The following is a 25,065-nucleotide window of genomic DNA, read 5'->3' as shown; positions in this document are numbered from 1 at the left end:
ATGAGGTGTAGATGTAATTAGCTCCTGTTGAGCATGAGCTACAGAGGTATTATTAGCAGCACAATAATCCATAGAATTCTGTTCTTGAGGAAAAAAGCCTGTCAAATTAGGAAGAGCCCAAGACTGTGGCAAAGATGATGATCCAGTAGACTCAAGAAAGTTTCCATTTTGTTGAGTATGAAACCCAGATTTGAATGGAAAATCAAACTCATTAAAACTTACTTGTTTTACTATATAAATTCTGCCTGATGCAGACATGCATTTATACCCTTTGTGCTGAAGGCTATATCCCAAGAATACACATTTCTCTGTATGAAAGGAAAGCTTATGCTGTCGATATGGTCTTAGATAAGGAAAACAGCTACAACCAAATGTTCTTAGTGCATGATAGGCAGGTTCAAGAAGAAATAATAACTGATAAGGAGACTTCAAATCCAGAACTGTAGTAGGAAGTCTATTAAGCAGGAATGTTGCTGTTTGAAATGCTGACCACCAAAAACGTAATGGCATAGAGGCATGAGATAAAAGAGAAAGACCAAATTCTGTAATTGCTCTATGTTTCCTTTCTACCCTTCCATTTTGTTGATGAAGATAAGGACATGGATGTCTAAAACCAATTCCATGTTGTTGAAGATACTTAGAAAATGAACAAGATACTTAGAAAATGACCTAAATTCACCTCCCCAATCAGTTTGCAAACACTTAATAGTAGTGCCCAATTGTTTTTCAATAAACACATGAAATTGAACAAAAACACTACAAGCTTCAGATTTCACTTTAAGTGGATAAATCCAAGTGTATCTACTATAGTCATCAACAAAAATTATGTAATACCTAAAACCTTCACTAGATAAAATAGGGGCAGGTCCCCACAGATCAGAATGTACCAACTCCAATGGTTGTTTTGCTCGGGAAACAGAAACAGGAAAATGGCACTGCTGTAATTTACCAGACACACAAGCTTCACAAAACTCACGTTTATTCTTATCTCCAGAATGTTTTACATTCAGCTTATTCATTACAAAATGAAGAGTTTTATCACTTGGATGTCCTAATCTAGCATGCCATAGCAAAGTGTTCTTATGTGATGCAGAAACAGTAGATACATTTGTAGTCAAACACTGACTTTTATTAGCAACTAAAGAGAAATTATCTGTAGGTAATGCAGTTGATGCTGAACCAGCAGTTGAGAGCGATGATAAACCAGCAAAAAGACCACCAATTGTAGGAAAAGACAATTGATACAGGCCATCCTTAATAGTTCCTTGAAGCAACACAGCTTGGCTGCTTCTATCCTTTACCAAACAACAATCAGAATTGAATTCAACTGTTACATGATTATCCTTAGTAATCTGGGAGATGTTTAGCAGATTTTTGGCAATGTTGGGAACACATAATATATTCCTAAGGTGTAAGATTCTATGAGATTCAAGAGAAGGTATCATCAATGTACCTGTGTGTGTTATAAGCAGAGAATCTCCATTTCCAGCCTGAACTTTTAATCCTCCTGTATATCCAGTTTTTGCCACCATGTTTGCTGCATCAGCTGTCATGTGGTTCGATGCCCCTGAGTCCATATACCATGATTGATCATTGATCATTTAAGGATGGGCAATATTCAGATTACTGGTTCCAGGATTGATAACACCATCGGCATTACTAGAAGACATAGTAGCATGACCAGGTACATTATTTTGAAGAACATATCCATGTGAGTTATGTTGTTGTTGAGATACCCCTGTAGGCACATTATTCAAGGATGAATGCTCAAAGCCAGAGTAATCATGAAAACCACCAATTGACTAATTAAAGGAAGGTCTAACTGGAAAACTTGTTCCAGCAAACAAAGCTTGAGCAGATTCTGCTGACTGTGTTGGAATAGAATGCTGAGTGTGCATGGACTGATTATAGGACACTTGCTGATTAGGTGGATTGTAATTGGTTGCTGTGAATCCTTGATACTCCTGATCAAATCGATGATAACAGTTCAACGCTGAGTCCTGGTTTGCCACAGACCTGACACATTAGACGAGGTCTTGAGTATCCTTACCCTCTTCCTCTGCCTCTGTTGAAAAACGAATGACCACCAGCACTAAATGTTGTATTACCAAAGTATTGAGGCTATTGAGGAAGACCTATATGTCCGAAATTTACAGATTGAGCCTATTGAGGAGCAACTCCAGTACCTACTAACTGATGAACAACACCAGTGCCTACTGACTGAGGAATAAAACCAGCACCTTCAGATCCAGTACCTGCTGACTGAGGACTAAAACCAGTACCTCCAGATCCATGATAGTTGGGTAAAGAATTCCTATTAGACATTCCACCAGAACCTTCAGGGAAGTTTGTCTTAGAAGCTATTAGAGCTGAGGACATTTGCTCATGAAAATTCAGCAAAGTACTATTATGTCTTTCTAATCTCATCTCGTGTTTGTGTAAAAGAAATAACACTTCTTGAAAAGAGGTCTGACTAGCATTAGATACCAAATTAGCAACAACGGCGTCATACTCTAGACCCAAGCCATCTAAAATATACAATAACAGTTCTTCATCTTCAATATTCACAACACTAGCAACTAATTCATCTCCTATTTCTCTCATTCTTAACATATATTCATTCACACTTTGAGAATCCTTTTTCATAGTTTGCAATAAATTTCTCAGACACAGAGTTCGAGCTTTTGAAAATGACTGAAAATGCAACTCTAGCGTATTCCAGATTTCATAAGCACTGATGCATTTAGATACATGTCTAAACATCGATTCAGAGATAGAGGACAGTAACCAGCTTACTAGAAACTGATCTGTTCGTTTCCAACTGAAGCATTTAGGGTTTGATTTCTTTACCACCAGCTCACTTTGTTCTGACTTTTCCAGTTGAAACATAGGAGGGCAAACCTTTGTTCCAGTAACAAATCCATCCAATTCATGCGAAGCCAGAGCTGGTAAGACTTGAGAACGCCAGTAACTATAATTTCGTTCCACTAATTTCACCGTTATTGTTGGAAGAGAAGACTGAGCTATAGAATGTTGAGTATTTCCACTGTCAAGTGGTTCATTCTCAATTTTAGAGGAAATATTTGAGGAATCGGAACTTGAATTTGCCATTAACGCTTGTCTATGGCTCTGATACCATGAAAAAGATCTTAAGGTACTTTCAAGAAAATTAAGAAACCAGAAAAGAAAACAAGGGAAAGAGACGTGTAGCTCTAAATTTAAAAACCAGTATACAGTGTTTGTTTTTTTTCTTGACTAACTAGAAGATGAAGCTAAGCTACTTTATACATCTTTAGTCTTAAATGCACCATATTGGTAAAAACTAAACATATTTAATTTACAAAACTAACCCTCACACACATACTTCAGCATCTTTTCTTCACTTCAGTCTAATACTAAACACAATGATCATGATCATGATTATTAATCACATTACAGTGTGTAAAAGAAACTATGACAAATTCTTCATTTGATTCACCAATAATTAGGGTTAAAAAGAAGCTGGTGGGTCTGCTCTTAAAAGCCCTTGTGGGGCTTGTCAACTTGAATCAATTTTATATGACAAGTCTGAGTAAAAAAAAAACTATATAGGAAGCTTACAAGGTGGTTATATGGAGTTGCTTTCAGGAGGCTGCAGCGGGAAGCTGTAAACCAGTTGTTGAAATTTTTGGTTTAATGGCATAAGCAAGAGTAATTTCTACTGGGGTTGAGTCTGGAACTTCATTGTGGAAGGGTACTTCAAACAACAGGGATTGGTACAGGCACACTGCATTTTCTTTACAATAATAGACCTGTAAAACATGGCAAATCATCACCCAAAAAATAGTTAATAAGCTGCAAAGTTAGTGTGAATTTATTCAAACTTCTTTCGCTTGCCATCTTAATGCTATTATAGTCTGCATAGCCGAATATCAATTTGATCTTAGAACATAGAAATTTTGGTGTTACATGTGTTTGATATTTTTAACTTTAAATTGACTATACTATGCAAATGATGTTTCAATCAACCCATTTACACTTCAGACCCTAGATCTAGGTCTTTGGTGTTATTTTCATTCAAACAAGAAGTCCATCAAAACCTTTAATATGTCCAATGAGTGAAAAACATACATTGAGAACATTAGTGAGGAGCTATGAGCCTGCAATGTCACAATGGGGCCGCAAGCCTGAAATAGGTTGTATTTATGGTTACTAAAACACCCTTTATTCCCTTGGTGTCGGTACTGAAGGCTAGGGAATTAAACTAGACAGCAATCACATGGTTTTACTTGTCATAAAGCAGTTCAATTCAAACAACTTTTGACTTGTGGGGGCAATTTGAATTATCAAGCATAGAAAAGTGGCATACCTTGCAACTAATTATACCTGTTGAAGCTGATGGAGAGAGTCTCCTAAAGTGAATTACTGCTGATCCTTCTAGACTAAGATTTCCATCCAAGGGATCAACAGCCACAGAATTTTCATGTTCAACATCAAAGCTGAATTTACTACGTGCTTCCTGCTTTTGTAGTCATAAAGTAGAGAATTATAAGGTCAAAAACAAATGAAAAAGTTGAAGCCTTTAGTGATACAAACCATTTGTACCTTTGAGAAATGGTACTCCTCAGGCAAAGAAAATTTAATCCTGAGGTTGCCTCTTGAGGCGTTTTGGCGGTTTGGATTTGGGTGCAGGAGGCTAAACTCCTTTTAGCTCTAAAGTAAGAAGTTCAGGCTTTTTCTTGTTCAAGTCTAGTTATCTGATGACGCTATTGTTTGCATCAGCTATGAGAAGCTTTCCTGAAAATTGAACAAGAAACACTTTTAATAAGTACTTATGATAATTTATTCAAAGGCACAGCAAGTTACAATCAGTTACAACTTCCACGTCAATTTTGATAACTGTTTGCAGCTAATGAAACAGAGAAGACACTGTTCTCTGCTTCGAAAATTCCTCATGGCTCCAAAAGCTGAAAGAAGTAGTAAATGCATAAAAGGTGAAATTTCAGGCCATCATAAAATCAGGAAAGTTTACTTGGAGAGTGATATAAACATCCTCAACTTTCATTTGTGTTCATTAGTGTTGATGCGTGATTTTTACACCAACGAAATGCACGTGTGAAATGTTGAGCTGACCCAAAAGACACACGTGAATGTAAAGGAAAATGACAGTAAATGCAATGGGGACAATTTTTAAAGTGTTTCAGATGCTAAGGTTGCAAGTCCTACGTCCACTGATGCTTATATTGATGATAAGGGTCAGGTCGCTTTGACTGACTGATTTTACAATGGTAATACAAGTTATCAAATGATAAAGATTCTAGAGAGAGAGAGAGAGAGTAGCTAATCAGATGTAAAATATGCGAATCCCCTTCAATGAGAGAGGGGCTCTCAATTTATAGAGGAATGGATTGAGGCAATCATCACTGAATCTACGGGTTGGTGAGATTATCCGTGCAAAATCCTTCTTTATGTCACATTGCCCACCGTCTTTAGTGATTTGCGCGATTTGGAGCAAGGATTGGACACGTGGGATCGTCACAGCTCTTGGCTGGCCTGGCTCACTCCTACTATTCTGACAGAAGTAGGCTGCGGCCGTTCCCATGGTCCAACTTTTGCGTGCTGACTGGACCTTACGTCAGCCCTTATATTTTTAGGCATAACAATTAGGTTTCATTTGTGTTCATTAGGTTAACAAGGATGAAAGAGCTTCATTGTAATAATTCAAGAGATGTGATTGTAACAAAATTTAAAATATGAGATGGTACTTGGATTATGAATTCTCACAATTTAATCTAGTCACACATAATAGCTTAGAAATAGCATTATGAACTAATGAAAGAAACTCATTTTCAGTGCATCTGAAATTCCATATGGCAGGTAACAAGACATTGTCTTTCCATTTGCATCTTGTTGCTAGATAGTGATTCAACAAACAAGTATAACTAATTCTCACAGTAGATGCATATTGATGTATACTGAGACTTTACCATGTTCAGTTTAATGGGAAATATTAGTATAGCAGAATGATAAAGGGTGCATTTTGTAAGGTTGTAGAAGTTGATACAGTGGGCATTTTGTAAGAATTAGAAGTAGACATCAAAACACTACCGTTTTGATGTTATGACTTGATGTATAAAACAAGTCAGTTTACCTTTGTACTTGTCAGTTAGAAATTGAAAGAGTAAAGTGATATCAATTTTCCAGATTTTTCTTCTCTCCTTAATTTCTCTTTTCTTTCTTCATTCTTGGTCCTTGACTCAAAATCGTTCATGGTATCAGAGCCCTAGACCAACGTCAAAGGCAATCTCTGTTCCAATTTCTGTCAAATTTTAACTTTAGACTTCTTTGATTCAGATTCGAGCTACTAAAAATGGACACTGATCTCACCCATTTCACAAATTCGAACTTTCCTCCTACTTTGTCGACTATCTCTGTAAAATTGGGGGAGAAAAATTACACTTTCTGGCATTCTCAAATCTTGCCAGCGTTAACATCTCATGGACTTGATAGCTTTGTAACTGGAGAAAGAAGTTGTCCGCAGGTGTTCTTAGTTGAGAAAGAAGATGACTCAGGGAAAACTTTAAAGAAGTCAAATCTAGATTATTTCACTTGGAAGAAAGCTAACCAATTCCTAGTAAGTTGGCTTCTATCTTCCATATCTGAATTCATGTTCCGTCATGTAGCTAAATATAGCACCTCCTATGAAATATGGAATCTGTTAGAATTACATTTTCAGTCAGTATCAAAAGCTAGAACATTGCACCTTAGAAATATGTTGCAAAATACTAAGAAAGACTCTTGTAGTATAAACGAGTATGTTTTAAAGATGAAGGAACTAGGAGATGAATTAATTTCTAGTGGTGTGCATATAAGTGATGAAGAGTTATTACTCTATATACTGGATGGTTTGGGGGCTGAGTATGATGCAGTAGTGGCAAATCTGGTTTCAAATAGCAGTGAAATAACACTACAAGAAGCTCAATTTTTACTTCACAAGCATGAGATTCGTTTAGAGAGACAGCAGAATGCATTTGGAAGTTTTCATGAACAATTAGCCTCAGTGTTGATAGCTGCAAAACAGAGCTCTAATGACACTTCCAGTATCCCACAAAGTAAAATGGTTATGCCTGAAAATAATCTTACCACTGATCAGTCAAAAATGTTCAGATCTCTAGCCATGAACAATTTTGCTTTACAGACTCAACAGCTCCCTACCACTCCACAACACCAATTTTTCCATAATTCCCCTTTTGGAGCAAATAATGCAAATCAGACAGGTTACAGACCTGAATACAATCTGCCTCATCAGAATCAGTTCCTTCCAACCGTAGATAACTCCAATCAGTTCATCCCCTCTGCTATGTTTATGTACAATCCACAAGGAATGAGGGGTAGAGGCAGAGGAAGGGGACATTTTCGGCCACGTCTCATATGTCAGGTCTGTGGCAAAGGGGGGCACTCTGCACTCCAATGTTACCATAGATTTGATCATGGTTTTCAAGGTTTTACTAATACTGGACATAATGGAACTCCTGCTGGAGTAGGTAATCCAGTAGGATCACAAGGCCACTTTCCAAGTGCATCTAGTCATGAAGCTCAAGCTCTAATGGCCAGAGTTATGGCAGGACAACCAACACCAAATTCTGTCTACTGGAACCCAACTAACAATTCTGGTTTAGTTGGAACATCTCAGCCACCACATACAAATTCATCTATGGGAGTTTCTGTCAACACTTTTCCTAGTCCAGTTTCAGCATCCTTTCAGGGAGAAGGGCCATCAATAATCAGCTCACAAAATGTGCCTATTGCTTCTCCTCAAACTGTTGCTGATCAGACATGGTATGTCGATTTAGGTGCCACCAATCATATGACTTCCAATGCTAACAATCTGCTCATCAAGGATAGTTATCATGGTGGATCTCAAGTTCAGGTTGGAAATGGTCAGCATGTTTCTGTTACTCACACAGGTGAGTCTCTTTTATCTTCTACTACTTGTCCTAGAGTGTTATATCTTAAGAAAATGTTGTGTGTACCTGATATTGCAAAAAAGTTATTAAGTATATCTCAGAATGCTAGAGATAATGGTGTCAATGTGGAATTTCATTGTGATCGTTGTCTCATAAAGGATAAGGTCACCAAGGCTGTTTTACTACAAGGCTCTCTAAAAGATGTACTATATCAGTTGCAATTAGGACTCCCTACTGTTGGTTCTGCCTTCATTTCCTCCTCCATTCAGAAAGGTGTATCTCCATCTTCCTCTGACTATAATAAAGCACCTGCTGGTCCTACTGTTTCATCAGAATATGCTATAGGAAATAATGCATCTGCTGGTGCTGCTGTTTCATCAGAATATGCTGTATGAAATAATGCATCTGTTGGTGCTACTATTTCATCAGAATGTGCTGTAGGAAATAGTCATTTGCTAGTATTGGAATTAGTGGAATCAGTTCTTCAGTTTGTAATAAGGAAGCTGGTAGTTTTAATAATAATTTTGGAGCATTAGTTAGTCAAGCTGATTGTATGCCAACAGAAAACTCTGATGTAAAAGTTAGAATTACTAAGCTTTGGCATGCTAAATTGGGGCATCCACATGAGAAAAACTTGAAACGTGTAATGGATACTATGAATATATGTGGTTCTTTTGGGAATAAATTGAACGATTTTGAGTCAAGAACCAAGAATGAAGAAAGGAAAAGAGAAATTAAGGAGAGAAGAAAAATCTGGAAAATTGATATCACTTTACTCTTTCAATTTCTAACTGACAAGTACAAAGGTAAACTGACTTGTTTTATACATCAAGTCATAACATCAAAACGGTAGTGTTTTGATGTCTACTTCTAATTCTTACAAAATGCCTCCTGTATCAACTTCTATAGCCTTACAAAATGCACCCTTTATCATTCTGCTATACTAATATTTCCCCTTAAACTGAACATGGTAAAGTGTTAATATACATCAATATTTTCCCGTAAGCTGAATCTTCTATATTACAACAACATTCCTATTACATCAACATTTTCCTGTAATCTAAACCTTATTTCTTGTGCAGTCTGCAGCATGTGCCATAACAGATCCAAAAATAATAATAATAATAATTCTTCAGCTAAAAACTTCACCAAACACATCAGACACACCAGAAAACTCTTCAACAAATCACAAGAAAAACCTAACAAATTCTTCAGCAATCAACCAGAAAAACTAACAAGTTCTTCAGCCATCAATCAGACAACAACCAACTTCTTCTGCAACACTTCTTCAGCAACAACCAAAAACTTTTTCTTCTGCAACAATCAGACAACAATTTTTCTGCAATATACACAACTCTTCAGCAACAACCAATACTTTTCCAGCAACAAACACCAAACAAATCTTCAGTAACCAAAAAAAAAAATAATCACACCTCTTCAGCAACAATTCAGACTTCCCAGCAACACACAAAACAATCCGCAACAATCAAAAATTTTCCAGCAACAAACACCAAAAAAAAAAATTCTTCAGCAATAAAACAACTCCAGAGACTTCAGCAACAAATAAAATCTTCAGCAACACTTCAGACTTCCCAGCAGCAGCAACAAACAAACAACTTCTTAGACAGATTTTTCAACTTATCAAACAACTCCAGAAACTTTATCAAAACAACTCCAGAGACTTCAGCAACAAAATAAAATCTTCAACAACAATTCAGACTTCCCAGCAGCAGCAACAAACAAACAACTTCTTAAAACAGATTTTTCAACTTATCAAACAACTCCAGAGACTTTATCAAAAGCAATGAGACTTTACAGAATTTTTATCTTCAGTAAGCAAATTGTTATCTAATTCAGTATCAAATGCAGTAGTGACCTTTAACTTGGCTCAGAGAGTTTGAAACCTAGAACTTGGAAGTGTCTTGGTCAGAATATCTGCAACTTGATATTCTGTACCAACATATTGAACACATAGCTTTTTCTCTGCAGCTAGCTCCCGGACATAATGCACATCTATTTCAATGTGCTTAGTGCGTGCATGAAAAACTGGATTCGAAGAAAGAGCACCAGCACTCATATTGTCACACCACAAAACAGGAGTGTTGTTAATAGTTATACCAAGCTCTTGAAACAAGTGTTGAATCCAAACCAATTCAGTGGATGCTTGACTGAGAGCTCTATACTCAGCCTCTGTTGAGGATAAAGAGACAACCTTTTGCTTTCTAGAAACCCATTGTACAAGGTTCCCACCTAGAAAGATACTATATCCGCTGGTTGATCGTTTATCACTTATGTCACTAGCCCAGTCTGCATCAGCATATCCTTCAAGAATGAATTCTGAGTTTTTCTGAAAAATCAGGCCATAAGAGAGAGTTCCTTTGATGTATCGAAGAACTCTCTTACAAGCAGTCCAATGTGCAATGGTGGGAGACTGAAGAAATTGACTCAAACGATTAACAGAGAAAGCCAAATCAGGTCTGGAAAGAGTAAGGTACTATAATCCACCTACAATGCTGCGATAGAGTGAAGGCTGATCATAAAAGTCACTATCTTCCTTCCCTAGTTTCACGCCTGTTGCCATTGGGGTGTTGCAAGGTTTGCAATCAAACATACCAGCTCTCATCAACAAGTCCTGAGCATACTTAGACTGCGTAAGGTGTAATTCTGATTTATTGCGATTAACTTCAAAACCAAGAAAATATTGCAGCACACCAAGATGTTTTAGGGCAAACTGATTGTTCAAATCTTGAATAATCTGAGAAATAAGATCAGGATTAGTATTAGTGATAAGGATATCATCAACGTATACTAATAGATATATCACTTGATGAGCTTTCTTGTAGAAGAAAAGACTAGTGTCAGATATAGAATTTGAGAATCCCCAGTAGACTAATGCATGTTTCAGTTTGTCAAACCAAGCTCTAGGAGCTTGTTTTAGTCCATACAAGGCTTTATGTAGCTTGCACACATGTTTAGGATAGGTTAAATCAGCAAAACCTTCCGGTTGTACCATGAAAACAGTCTCTGTCAGTTCTCCATTAAGGAAGGCATTATTAATATCGATTTGTTGGATATCCCACTGATTATGGACAGCTAAGGACAATATGATTCTGATGGTGGCTGGTTTCACGACTGGAGAGAAAGTGTCAAAGTAATCCAAGCCTGGTGTCTGCTGAAAGCCTTTAGCCACCAACCTTGCTTTATACTTTAATAATGTCCCATCAGCTTTGAGTTTGGTCTTAAAGACCCATTTGCACCCAACTACATTCATGTCCGATGTATGAGGAACCAATTCCCAGGTACTGTTTCTCAAAAGTGCTTGAAACTCATTAGTCATTGCTGCTCTCCACTCAGGGACTTGCAAGGCTTCAGAAGCTGTTTTTGGCTCAGATAAAATATTACAAGTAGAAATAAAAGCCTGTCCTGTATATGCATGAGAGTGACTCTTCGAACGAGTAATCATTGGGTGACAATTGCTGGTAGTTGATGATGGTTTAGAGATGGGCAAAATTACCTCTAACTGAATACCAGTAGAATGAGTAGAGAGATCCAGATCTGAGGACATATTTACAGCGCTACCAGTAGGATGAGCAGAGAGAGCCAGATCTGAGGACAGATTCGCAGCAGGCTGAGAGACTAAGTGCAGACTTGCTGAGGGAGAAGTAGGACTAGCAAAAGCACCAGAAACATTGCCATTATCTGTGTGAGATATTATTGGAGTTGTTGCAGAAGGCTGTGTTAAATTCTCGGCTGACAGAAGTGAGTTAGAAACTGAAGTAATTATGTCTATATTTGGTTGAGCTAACTTTGTGGATTGAGAGGTTGAGACAAGAGCTAACATTATGGAAAAATTAACTGGAACATGATGAGCAGAATCAGCAACTGGAACAGAGCAAATGTCTGCTGTTGTAGAGTCAAAACAGTGAGAAAAATCCCAAGTGGAAGGAACTCCTTCTGAATTCAGTGCTGATGTGAGTCCTGCAAGATCGGTATCTTTAAAAAAATTGTACTTAAAACCATATTTGAAAGGAAAATCATCCTCATTAAATTTTGCTTGTTTGACAATATAGAGTTTCCCGGAAGAAGCTAAGCATTTGTAACCTTTGTGGGATGAACTATATCCCAGAAATACACACTTTTCAGTGTGATAGGAAAATTTATTTTTCTGATAAGGCCGAATATATGGATAACAGCAGCACCCAAACACTTTAAACTCACTGTAACTTGGCTCTTGATTGAACAATGTCTGAAACGGAGAGATGTTGTCAGTAGCAGAGGAAGGCAGCCTGTTAACAATGAATGTTGTTGTAGAAAGCGCTTGCCACCAAAAGCAAAGAGGCATGGCAGCGTGAGCTAGCAGAGTTAACCCAAATTCAGTAATGGTTTGATGCTTCCTGTCTACTCTTCCGTTTTGTTGGTGTAAATAAGGACAAGGATGCAACATAATCTTCACTTTCTTGTTATTACAGACAACAATATTTCCATAATTTCTATCTTCTTTCAATTCAACAAAACAATCTTTATCATTACAAACATGCATGGATGCAACATAATCTAAAACCTAACCTTTTTCACCCTTTGAAGTCTCAATTTCATCTTGACGTATTACTAAGAATTCACCTTCATTATTATCAACCTAAGCATCATCCTTTGAATCCTTCATCTGTTGAGCCTTCTTGAAAGCAAGCATATCCTCCCTTAATTTCTTGCAGCTTTGTTGGAAATGTCCCTTATGTCCACAATAATAACATTCCTTATTACTGTAATCTCTGACTTTTGATTTATCACTTTTCTCTCGAGTCCTCTCCCTTGATTAGAACCTTCTGCAACTAGTAGATCTGCTCTAAGTGATGAGTTCTTTGATCCCATAAACTTTTCATTCTCACACAACAAGGCAATCACATCTTCTAATTTTAAAGCAGATCTGCCTACCAACAAAGTTTGAACTAAATGTCTATAATATTTAGGCAAAGATGACAACAATATCAATGCCTTTTCTTCATCCTTTAACTCATCATAAATAGCCAACAATTGAGATATTAGCCTATTAAATTCATTTAAATGATCATGAAGACTCGTACCTTCATTCATCTTCAGAGAATACATATCTATCTTCAAACATAGCCTGTTAGTCAACGATTAAGACAAATAAATAGCCTCCAATTTTTCCCACAAACCCTCTGGTGTAGACCAAGTGAGCACCCTATACTTTATCTCTGGAGCTAAAGCCAATCTGATTGTACTGACAACTCTCCTCTGAATTTTATTCCATTCTCTATCAGACATCTTCTTTGACTTACTCTCTTCTGATGCTTGATCAAGACCTTGTTGTACTAAAAGGTATTGTGTTATACTTTGCCATAACATAAAATTAATTTTACCATCAAATAAAGGAACCTCAAACTTAGACATACCTCCAAAAAATTTGGGATGCTTGACCGTCGTCAATCTACTCTTAAATCCAGCCTCGTCTTGTGCTTGCCTTCTCCTAGATCACAAACCTGACTCTGATACCACTTGTTGAAAAGGATTCCAACAACTCAAATGCAAAATTAAGGCAATAAACTAACAATAAAGAAAACCTAAACACAAGAATTTTAATGTGGTTTGGCCTAATCAATTTAGCCTACGTCCACTATTTATTCAAATAATCTACTAAGCCAAAGCTCACAACTATGCAACTTTTAGAAAAGAAAAAATTGCAAACTCCTTACACTATCCCCCAAAGCCCAATTATACCCTTAATAACAACCCACAATGACTATTCTTTTAATGTTTATCTTACATTTTTTGAGATACTTTAAAAGTCTAATCTACTAATCTATTTAAGAGGGAGAGTCCCCTTGCAATTCCCTTTTCCCAAGCAATATGAGATTCAAGGCACAATCCCAACATATCCCACTAAAGTTTGATATTTAAAGTTTATGGCCATGATAATAAAAATCCATGGCAAACATCAAATGGCAGCATCTGATTTGGATATCTACACAAAAGCTCCACCAATCTACAGAAAGTTGTATGAGGATTTCTTTTCTATCTCTGATAAATATAATCTCCAAACATCTAAACTAATAATTTATAAGATAACCAAGTCCAAGATAGCAAAGCCAAAACTGTGCAGGATAACAGGGCAAGAAGTTCATTATAGCAAGAAAAAATTCTAGCAAGATTGACAATTTAGAGTTAATTTATCACCACGGAAAACTCCTAAGAATCTCTAACCACCTAACACCTTCATGACTAAGGATGAACAAGGATTGGACCAAGCAAGAAACCTAGTATTACTATCCCCCACTTAAATAATAAATGCTTAGATGAGGAATTAAACTTGAGACTATGTGTCTATCCACACTATCTTCAATTCGTCTGAACTATCTGGACGACCTACGGATGGGTGAATGGGACAAAAACATATATGTCAAAGTTTAACTTTTCTTTTATAGTTTTTTATATTAAAAAAAAATCTTTATATTATTCTTTTCTTAAGTTGTAAAAAACTATTGTTATTTTTAATTTTTCTTTAATGAATTGTCAGTATAAATGGCGGCTGAAATGGGTCAAGCAATTCCCTTAGGCTTGTCTTTTATTAAAGGCCTCCAATTCCAATTAATAAAATTGAGATTTTAGGCTTTCTTTAAGTTAAAGTTCTCATCTAATAACATTAATTATTCTTTCAATCTAATTAATATTTATGAGTTTCCTTTTACATAAAAAAACTCAATCTTAACAAGTTGTTTCTTTAATAAGAACTTATATTGTTTTAAAACTCATACTCAAGTTCAGTTGATTTTAAATAATATAATTTCATACCTTATTAATTATTATTGTGAAAGGGAATTATTTATGCGAAAATTCGTACCAACTAGAAAGATCCGATTAATCTTGACAGAATCAGAACCGATGTGTGCGTGACTAAATGGAAGTTAGCAATACAATACAAAAGTGCAAGAAAATATAGAACACACGCAAGATTTTTAAGTGGTTTGGCAAGTTAGAACTCAAGTTTACGTCCACTGTCCTCTTATTGCTTTAGAGAGCTTATAAAAAAAATATATAATGTCGATACTCATTTGCTAACCCCTCTCCCATAACTTGAGGGAGTATTTATACAAGTTTTTGATAAAGGAAAGAGAGATAAATCCGGGATTGTAATCAGATTTGGTATGCAATCCTGTGATTTCAGCGATTGAGCGTTAAGATCGCGCTGTTAGCGATGTCGATCTTATCCCTTCCAAAGTATCAAAGATTGAAGCTTATCATTGATTTATTGAACAATTGTTAAGATTAGTCGCTGTAATGAGCTTTAGCTAGATCGAGCTTACTCTGGATCGTACTAATTTTAGGTCAAGCTTATTTTGAGTCGTGTTGATTCTGAGTCGGACTACAACTCTGTGAGCTTTCTTGCAAAATCGCACACAACAAGAATAATACTTCAACGTATATACGAGTTCTAACGAAAGTAAATGAATGGATATTTAAAATCAATTTTATAAACAACTACACTGAAAAGAATAAGCTTCAGAATGTGCAACTCTGCGATCATCTATCCACCACGAACTAGTAAATACTATATGTAGGGCTTCAAGAATTGGGGTGTGCTGGAGCAGATGAACCGGGAGTCCAATTTCTTCCACCGTTGGATGAATTGTAAACTTCAAATGTTTGAGATTGTAAAGCATTGGCATATTTTTTTCATTAAATGGCTATTTGAACTCCAATACTGCATTGAAGTTATCCCTCGATTAGTTAAAATTAAAAAAAAAAAAAAAAAAAAAACAAATATATCTTAGAGAAAGTCTTTTGTGAACTCTGCTCGTGTTGTAATACAATAATAAAGTCTTTTGTGCATCATGTTGCAAATAATTAGCGGAAGACAAAGCAAATAGCGTGACAAATAAAGTGACACACTCAAATGGGCAGAGTGTATTTCAACATGATAGATAGAAGATTTTCTCTATGATGTATAGAAGATTTTCTCTATGTTTGTGCATGATTTACAAAACAATAACCCTTTTGTGCGTCTTGTAGCAATAATAAACCCGCTAAAGACAAAGCTAAAAAAGTTCCTCATTCACTTACGCTGATGTGACATATTCTTAGTGGCGGATTGAATTGTTTGTGCATAATGTACAAACAACAAAGTCTCTTGTGGATCATGTTAATAAAGCAATTAATGTGTTTAACTCATGTTGATATTACATATTCTTATAGATAATTGTATTGCAATTATTGCAATATGATATACATCAGACTTTCTCCATGGTTCATGAGTGTTAAAGCATAACTACGAGGATAAGAAAATGTACCATTATGGGGCGTTTGGGTTTGGGGTATATAAGATAACAGAGGTAATTTTTATTTATTTTATAAGATTCTGGTGTTTGATTTACAAGTAATAAAATATTACAGTAATATTTTATTGTAAATAGTATTTACTTTGCTAGGGGTTACTCTTATGTAGGGGGTGTTTTAGCTAATTTCTCAAATGTAGGGGGCTGTGTAATATGGTAGGTAATTTTATTACTTTGTTAGGGGGTGTCATTAAAACATTACTAAGATAATATGATTTTTACTCATTTTACCCTTAATTAAAAAATCATTTCGAACACAATTGCACTCAAATGTCTACCAAATAACAATTATCCAGCCACATTTGAGAAATGAGCTAAAACACCATAGTCACAAAAAAGTTTAAAAGTTAACAAAATACCCCTAGTTACCTAAGATCATCGTTGGCCATTGGCATTAGTCACCGTAATGGCGCATGACCGACGGGATCTGACTGGTCATGCACTAGTAAGGCCTTTTTCGGCCATGGATCATATATCCATGGTTGGAAATGGCCAGATCTGGCGTTTTTATGGTCTTGAAGCAGCCACAGATCTGGCCGTGAAATGGCTATAGATCTAGCTATTTTCTGGCTATGGATTTGTGATCCATGGCTATTTTTCGCTTTATCAGCACACGACCAGTCATATACGGCCAGTCGTGCACCATTATGTCGATTGCTGACGATGGTGGCTAGCTAACAACAGAAGCTTAGGGTGGATAGGGGTGATTTTGCTATAAATTAAAGTTTTATATAGTTGTGATGTTTTTGCAAAATTTCAAATGCAGAGGGTTAAAGAAATGATTCAAAAAAAAATAATAAAAAATACTATTATATTAATATTTAAAAAAATGACAATTTAGTAATATATATAACATACTTACCTATTTATTCTCCTAATTAAACATATTATTCATCAATGTATTCGAACCAACCAAACTTATTTTTTAAATATTCCTAATAATTTTTAAAGTGATATTTCTTTCTGTTAATATAATATTTTTCTATAATAAAATATTATATAATCCAAACAACCTTGGAGTGCATTGAAAGGGTTAAACCCTTAACTTTACAAAGTCTACTTAGGAATTTCGCAAGCATGTGATCTCTCATGTAACTAGGAATCTAATCTATATACACATACTTCAAAAGGGAGTAATTCCCAAATTTACCATCATCCGCGATTAGTTCTTCAAACCTAGAGCGGTATTCTTCCATTGTTGTCTCAATTCGAACAAATTCCAAGAACAAACATTCAAGACTAGCTCGGGCATAGGAGAAAGAGTAAACAAGGTTTGGAGGAAGTTGCATCCTCTTCAACTTGGGGAAACAAAACATTCCCGGGAACTCGATGAAACATCCCACATCAAGTTTCAACGCCACCAGGGAATCACAATCAAATAACCTGGAAGGGAAACTAATAGTTATATAATTTGTGTAGAGATCAAGCTCTTCAACTCCACAGTTTAATGCGGCATCAACCCATGAATGAATACGAGAAGTGTAATCCTCGTGGAGAGATTCGTAAAATCAAAACCTATAGGAAAGTCGAAATCTGATTATTTTAGTTGAGTGATCATGAACTAGAAGAAACTTGTCTACGAAATTCAGAAAAGTCCTTTTACCGGTTGGCCTGGATTCTTCCAAGTCTATGTAGGGAAGAAAAATACCTACGTTTTGCCACCGCTTTGAGAGAATACGGGCTTGCAGAAAACTCTTTGTGGGAAGAAAAGAGAAGATACGAAGAAGAACCGAATCGGGCAAATAGCGTAATCTGTCGTTCTTCTCATTCATCACTTGCCGCTTCATCATCTTTTTTTCTCATCAGTTTCCTGTTTCCGAGCTCTTTGCCTTCCTGCTTTACCATTTAATGTAAATCAAAGGAAATTCAGTCAATAGTATCAGAGAGCGGTATTGCTGACGTAGCATCAATATATATATTAAATGGTTATTACATTTAATAATATTTAAGCAGAATTAATATATGTTAGGTAAAAGAAAAAGATAAAAAGAAAAAATAAATTTACAAGACCGTGATGATATTAATGCTTCGACTAATACCACACTAATAATTATTTCTCACAAATTTTCTCTCATAACTCTGACGTGATAGTTTATAATTGGTCAACTCACAATTAATTAATGTGATCCATGCGGGACTCGTGTGAGACCTGTTGTGAACTGATCAATTGCGAACTACCACGTCAGAATTGTGAAAGAAAGTTTGTGAGAGAGGGTTGTAGGTGTAGTATTATTCTAGCACTTGTGATATTGTAAATTTTTTTTCTCAAGTGAAGTCATTGCTATTTTGATTTTATTTAATTTACGTTTATCTTGCTTTTTATTTTGAAAACTGAGAGACGTATTTATTTATTTAATTTTCTAAATCTAGGCTAATTCCATGGAGATTATAATAAATAATACTCTTCAAATAATCTGTAATGAGAAGGCTCATTACCATTTTCATATAATTAATTACAATAATTTGGTTTTTCATATAATATTTCTTCTAAGTTTCCTGTATATACATTATGCCTTTTTTTTTTTTTACCTTTTCTAATTAATATTTTTTTTGTATGATTGTTGTATGGATATTTTGGCATTTTGGTGTTTTGGAAAACAAGTTTTAAGTATTTGTCTGATAAATTTGATTTTCAAATTATTATCACATGTATAATGATCAAGATTGATTAATTAATAATTAATTTAAAATTTAATCACTTTAAAAATTGATTTACCCGAAACTTTTAGTAACCCTACCTTTTGTTTTATTTAAGTTATAACGACCTCAAATATACATTAATTACGATTTACATTTATTCTTACATTTTTAGAATTTCTTACATCACTTGGGCTAGGTCCAGGCCCAAGTTCAAAAAACTTGGGCTTTTTTCCACTCTTGGGCTGACTATTCAACCTCCACCCAGGCGTCGCCCGTCTTGGGCCCAAGGTATTGTCTTCATCCTTAACTTCACAGTCACGCTATTTTAAAAAAAAAAAAAAAAATGGAGAGATTAGAGCAACAGAGCCTGCAGGGCAATGAACGAACGAGATCAGACTTCAACGTTCAGAGTACCTCGGGCAAAGTAAATTTACAGCCTCTCTATGCTTTTGTATTCTCCGGGAGAGGAACTGTCTGAGGCTTCCGGAATTCTGAAAGTATCTGAGCATCTCCTGATCTCAAGCCTCTAAGCATGGAAATAATCCGAACATTACTGAAGAAAAACATATGTAATTTGAGTTATTTATAAAGTGTAGTATGTACCAGTTTTTCATCCTAGAACAAGGATTGATCTCAATCTTTCTACAATTCTCAACTTTGAGTTGGAGACCTCAGGCATCATCAATCGTCTAAGCATTGGCATGGCTCCTTCTTCTACCTCCCACTCTTCCAATTCAACAAGAAGTTCCAAACTTTCAAGCCGAGGAAAACCCTTTGCCGTGCATGTCATTTTATTTCCGGAAAACATTGGAGAACAATTCAAGAACCATCAGGCTAGGCAGCTTCTCATATAGGCATTGGATCATCGTTGAGATACGAATTATTCAGCGATAAGTATGCAAGATTCGGCAGGAGTTCATGCATATCTCCTGTTATTTCTCAATCTTCCCATCTAATCTCAAACCTGGAGACAAGGACAATGAACGAGTGGTTGCAGAGAATCAAACGAGTAGCCGCCAATCAGCTTGACACACAAAATTTGGATGCTTTTTAGTTTGGCAATGGAGTCAAAAACGAACGTCTTTTGTTGAACTGTCATGTACAATCGATGTGTAGCTCTCGAAGATTGACCACCTTTTCAGGATTATTTTGATCCAGCATTCATACTTTACATACTTCAGCGTCTGAAGGTTTGCTAGATTGTCTATCCGCAAAGGCCCTATAAAATTTCCAATCAAATGTCTTAACTCCTGCAAGTTCTGAACTTCACTCGACAGCCCGGATCCCTTTAGCACTGTACAGATCAAGAGTTTGCAGATTCCGCAAATGGAAAAGGGATGCTGGCAGATTATATATGCCAACATTTCTTAACCCAGATGCTTTAAATGAATCAACTGTCCAATCTCTTTCGGCACGCTTTGGCAGGGAGATGCCCTCTGTAACCTTCACATGGAGCACTCTTAGCAGCCTGAAACTTGTACAGATTGTTGTTAAAAGTTTCTTGAGCAGTCATACTCTGGTTTGAATAACAAAGGGAACGTGAGATTGTATTGCATGTTGAAACCAGGAACATTGCCACTATCGAAATATACAGCTTGGCGTCGACAAGATGATACAATCGAGGAGCGATTTGAATGAGTGATTCATCATAAATGTGAATGAAGTTCAGCTCTTTGGCCTTCTGAATTGCTAAATCTCTCAAAAGATCATGACTCGACATGTTATAATTCTCCCCCTGTATCTCTGTTCCGTTTGAATCAAGCTTCTATCAATCAACTGATCCAATTGCTCTTGCTACATCTTCCGTAACTGGTCCTCGTCCTGCAATTAAAACCTTCTGCCACCAGTAATCTGATTATTCTTCTACGTTGATCTCAAAGTCCTCCGAAACAGACCCAAGTAGAGAAAGCATAGCTTCAATTGATAAGACAAATCATTGAAGCTTAGAGCTAATAAATAGAGATATGAATTGATTCACTCCTCAAATGTGCCAAATGTGATCATGAACCACTCGCCATTCTTGCGGGTTCTTGCTGATAAAGACCACCCAATACAAAATGGCGAGTGGTAGGCAACCGCATTTTTCTACCATCTCCTTCCTATTCTCCAATCCTTCATCCAAATTCAAGTTCCGAAAGGCTTATTCGCAAAATAGCTGCCAACTCTCGTCTGACCTTAGAAATCGAAGCTCTGAGCATGATTTTTGTCATCAGAACGCTCAGCAACTTCTCTAATTCGGGTAGTGATGATCACTCTACTTCCATTCTTGTTGTCTGGAAATGCTCGCCTCAAACTCCCCAAGCTTCTTTCTGCCACACATCATCTATCACCACCAAGTACGAGTGTCCTTCCAAAGACTTATGAAGAATCGCTCCAAATTTTCTTCACTCAGCTTCTCTATCTCCTCCATTGTATTTACAATCTTAAAAGACTCGATAATTCTTCGAAGAAGATCTCGAGTCCTGTAATCTTGAGACACAGAAACCCAAGCACAACAGTCGAACTTATTCCTAACTTCATTGCTATGATAAAGCTTTTTAGCTAGAGTAGTTTTTTCCCAAACCACCCATACCAAAGATAGAAATCACAAACCGCCGCGGCTCTTCTCATCCAAAGTTTTGCCAAGAGTTTCTCAGCATCATCCTCAATCCAACAACATTCTCTTCCACTAAAGGAGGCGCTCTTCTCAGTTCTTTCAATATGTTAAAAGCATTGCTCTTTCCTTCTTGCTTGTTACCAACACCCTCAAGGCGGTACAAGTCACGTTTCTTAGAGAGATCACTAATTCTTTTTCTAAGTGCTTCAATCTCCTTCCCTATGCTATAACATTCACCTTTTCCTTGCCTTGTTATAGAGACTGGACTGTGTATTGGTGACTCTTTATGAACAGAATCTTTGTCATTTAATACCAATTTCTGGTGGCCGGACTCTTTATGAACAGACTCTTTGTCATTGGATTCCAATTGTGGCGGCCCGGTTCTAGTTGGTTACTCGAATTTTTATTGAATATGCAAGAACAAATTTTAATGGAGCAAAGAATCCTGACCTGTTTTTCGAAGTCCTCCCTTCATTGACTGGGAAAGGGTTTGCAGTATTGAAGTCTCCCCTGCATTGACTTGAAGGGTATTCGTTGAATCCGAACCCACTTCTTTTTCTTCTTCCTTTTCATCGAATTTGAGCAGGTTTGAGGAGTTTTCACCATGGATTTTGATTATGAATTTATCCAGAACATCTTCGGTATCATAAGCGATGTCTCTCATGTCGGATACCCACTTGCGAATTACAGCATCGTCAATTTGTTTTTCTTCTGCATCTTTTATGAAACATTGCATCCATTCAAGCTCATTCTTCAGCGACTCAACTTCTTATTTCTCACTTCTTTTAAAACCTGCTCTTGGATGAGATAGTCCCCGACCTTTTTCAACACGTATGAGACCACTGCATCAACCATGGCTCAGAGGCTCTGGCTCTGTTCTTTGTTCAAGATAGTTTGGAAGAAAGTTTGTGAATGAATGTAGTGTGAGTTGAAGCTTTGTTTTTCTATGTTACTGTTTCTTGTCAATAGTCAACGGAAAAATTCAATGCTTTCCTACCATCTTTCTCACAACCTTTGAGAAACCAGCTGGAAACTTCACTGATTAAAACTTTTGTATTCATTATAGAGTTGTGAGAAACCAGCTGGAAACTTTCACTGATTAAAACATTTTGTATTCACTATAGAGAAAGACCACCCAGCGCTCCCACATATGGCTTAATACACTTTGCCACCAAAAACTTTTAAAATACTATTTATTATTTAAATTTATATTCCGTTTTCGATCGTTACAATCCCACTCTATTAACATCTCTTTTCCTATTATCACTCACATAAATCTCTTAAATCTTATTCCTGTCAACCCTGCAATCATCGATAATCGAATGATTGGAGTTACGCACCTGCTATCAAATTCCAATTAATCCTAACTATTAAAATCTAACTTCTAACACCAAAAAACTTATCGGTCTCTCTCTTTAAAAATCTTATAGTTTAGATTGAGTTTGTTATCTGGTGCCAGACTATAAATAGGAACTACTTTTTATTTTCATTAATGTTCGGTGAAGTAATGTAACTCTTTAGATAGGCTAGAACTAGTCTGGGCCATGGACCTACCCATGTAGAGACGAGTTGGGGCCAGTGACCACCTCATTTTTTTTTTTTTTTTGATATTGTTTTATATACTTGTCTTATTTATTTCAAGTTTGTTAAAATTTACTTTTCAAATTGACCCTACCATATAAAAAATAAAACCAACATTCCTCTATTATTTATTAACAAAAAAGTTTTTGTTTGTTTAAGAAGATAAATATTTTTCAATCAATATTTTTTATATTGTCTTTATAATTATTATTTTAAAACTTGGCCCCACTAATATTAAAGAATAATACTACATAACATCATTCCCATAAACATTTCTCATACAACATTACGTGGCAATGTGATTGGTGATTAATTTAATTTTAACTTTAAATTAAACATCATACTTGCCACATAAGTTGTATGAAAATGTTGTATGAAAATGATGTATGTGTAGTATTACTAAATATTAAATCCGGGTTGTTTAGGCTAGATGGAATTCCATCCCAGCCTACTGAAAGAGGCGGATCTGCTCTCGTGCGCCGTGACCAATGAGAGATGGAGATCTTCTTCCAGAGCAGAGTAGAACAAATCATTACCGGAAAAATGAGGTTTGGAAGAAGGTTTTTGCTGTATAAAGATAAAACTGTTTCGCAGCACGCTGCTTCTTGTGTGTGAATTGTATGATGAAGTACTGACCAAAACGAGTGAACTCTACTGAAAATGCCATCTTCGGACATAATGGAAACCGCTACGAATCTAACTAAATGAAAATTCCATTGAATTTCCAACAAACTCAGATATTTTCCTGAGGTATATAACATAGGTTTAATGAAATCTTAGGCTGATAAAAGTAAACTGTAATCAATTCAATGCTTTCATGCTTTCTTTCTAGCAATCTTATTACAAACAAGAACCCAACTGAATACTAAAGGAGAAATTGAAAAGAAAGTGCACAAACAGCAATGGAGAAAATCAAACTTGGATGTAGCTCGAGTTATTAATAGGTATTCTTCCATCTTCGCATTCCCATTCTCCTGGAAGAGGGATTGATCTTAGTCTTTCCGGAATTTTCAACTTGGAGTTCTCCATCATTTTCAATCCCCTGAGCATAGGCATAGCATCTTCATCTACTTGCCACTCCTCTAATTCCTCCAAATCAAATTGCATAATTTCAAGCCGCGGAAAACCCTTCGCTGAGCACATCAGTTTCCTGCCTGTATAAGAATTGAAGCTCAAGACAATAATCGTGAGATTTGGCAACTTCTTCAGGGAGGCCATTGGATCATCCTTCAGAAGTGAACCTGATAACTTTAAGCATTCAAGATTTGGTTAGAGTTTATGCATGTCAATTGGAAGTTTCTTTAGCTTCCCAGTTAATCGCAGATGTGCAAGACATGGACAATGACCGAGGGGTTTCAGTGAAGTGAAGGACTGGTTAGGCTTCAGCCAAACTGATAAAATCCGCAGGCTTTGGAGTGTGGTGACAGAGTCTAAACTGATAGCATCCTCATTTGGCTTGACTGATATAATTCGTAGCTCTCGAAGATTAATCAATTTAACTGGATTAATCTTAGTCCAGCTTCCATAATCTATATTCTTCAGAGTTTGAAGGTTTGTCAAATTATCTATGGGCAAAGTCCCTCTGAAGTTTCCAATTAAATGCCTCAACCCTTGTAGGTTACCAATTTCAGTTGGTAAGCCATCAAAAAACCATGCAAAGCCATGTAAACGCAGAGTTTGTAACCTCTTCAACTTGACAATGGATGGTGGGAACATATATATATATATATCCATTGGTTAAGCCCAAATATCTCAATTGAGTCAGCTCTTCGATTTCTTTCGGGAATCCCCTGCTTTTTGGTACTGTATCGTTGCTCTGGGAGCCCTCGATATCCAGAATTCTGAGAAGCCTAAATGTTGAGCACGTGGATGCTATGTGTTCTGACATTCTTAAGGACTTATTCTCCACTTGTTGAAAAAACAAAAGAGAATGTGAGAGTGGATTATACAG

General features: G+C 36.3%; 1 protein-coding gene and 1 pseudogene across 1 annotated transcript; both read right to left on the bottom strand.

The window, feature by feature from the left end:
• Nucleotides 1–20,918: 20,918 nt before the first annotated feature.
• On the bottom strand, nucleotides 20,919–22,269 carry LOC116107302 (annotated as a pseudogene).
• Nucleotides 22,270–24,026: 1,757 nt separating this feature from the next.
• On the bottom strand, nucleotides 24,027–24,848 carry LOC116107301 (disease resistance protein RPP13-like). The gene is made up of 2 exons (XM_031393588.1): nucleotides 24,461–24,848; nucleotides 24,027–24,355 (listed from the first exon to the last, which is right to left on the bottom strand). Exons 1-2 carry the CDS (start codon nucleotides 24,846–24,848, stop codon nucleotides 24,027–24,029), a joined length of 717 nt encoding a protein of 238 aa, XP_031249448.1.
• Nucleotides 24,849–25,065: the final 217 nt, after the last annotated feature.

Source organism: Pistacia vera, unplaced genomic scaffold (genome assembly GCF_008641045.1).
Source record: "Pistacia vera cultivar Batoury unplaced genomic scaffold, PisVer_v2 Contig531, whole genome shotgun sequence".
Lineage (NCBI taxonomy): Eukaryota > Viridiplantae > Streptophyta > Magnoliopsida > Sapindales > Anacardiaceae > Pistacia > Pistacia vera.
This window is presented reverse-complemented; position numbering and strand designations above follow the sequence as displayed.

Bases quoted from the DNA above. Each gene is read 5' to 3' on its own strand.
- LOC116107301 (XM_031393588.1), bottom strand. From the start codon at position 24,848: ATGGATATATATATATATATGTTCCCACCATCCATTGTCAAGTTGAAG. The intron at 24,356-24,460 runs GTCATTGTCCAT...TAAAGTTATCAG, and splicing joins CACTTCACTGAAACCCCTCG to GTTCACTTCTGAAGGATGAT.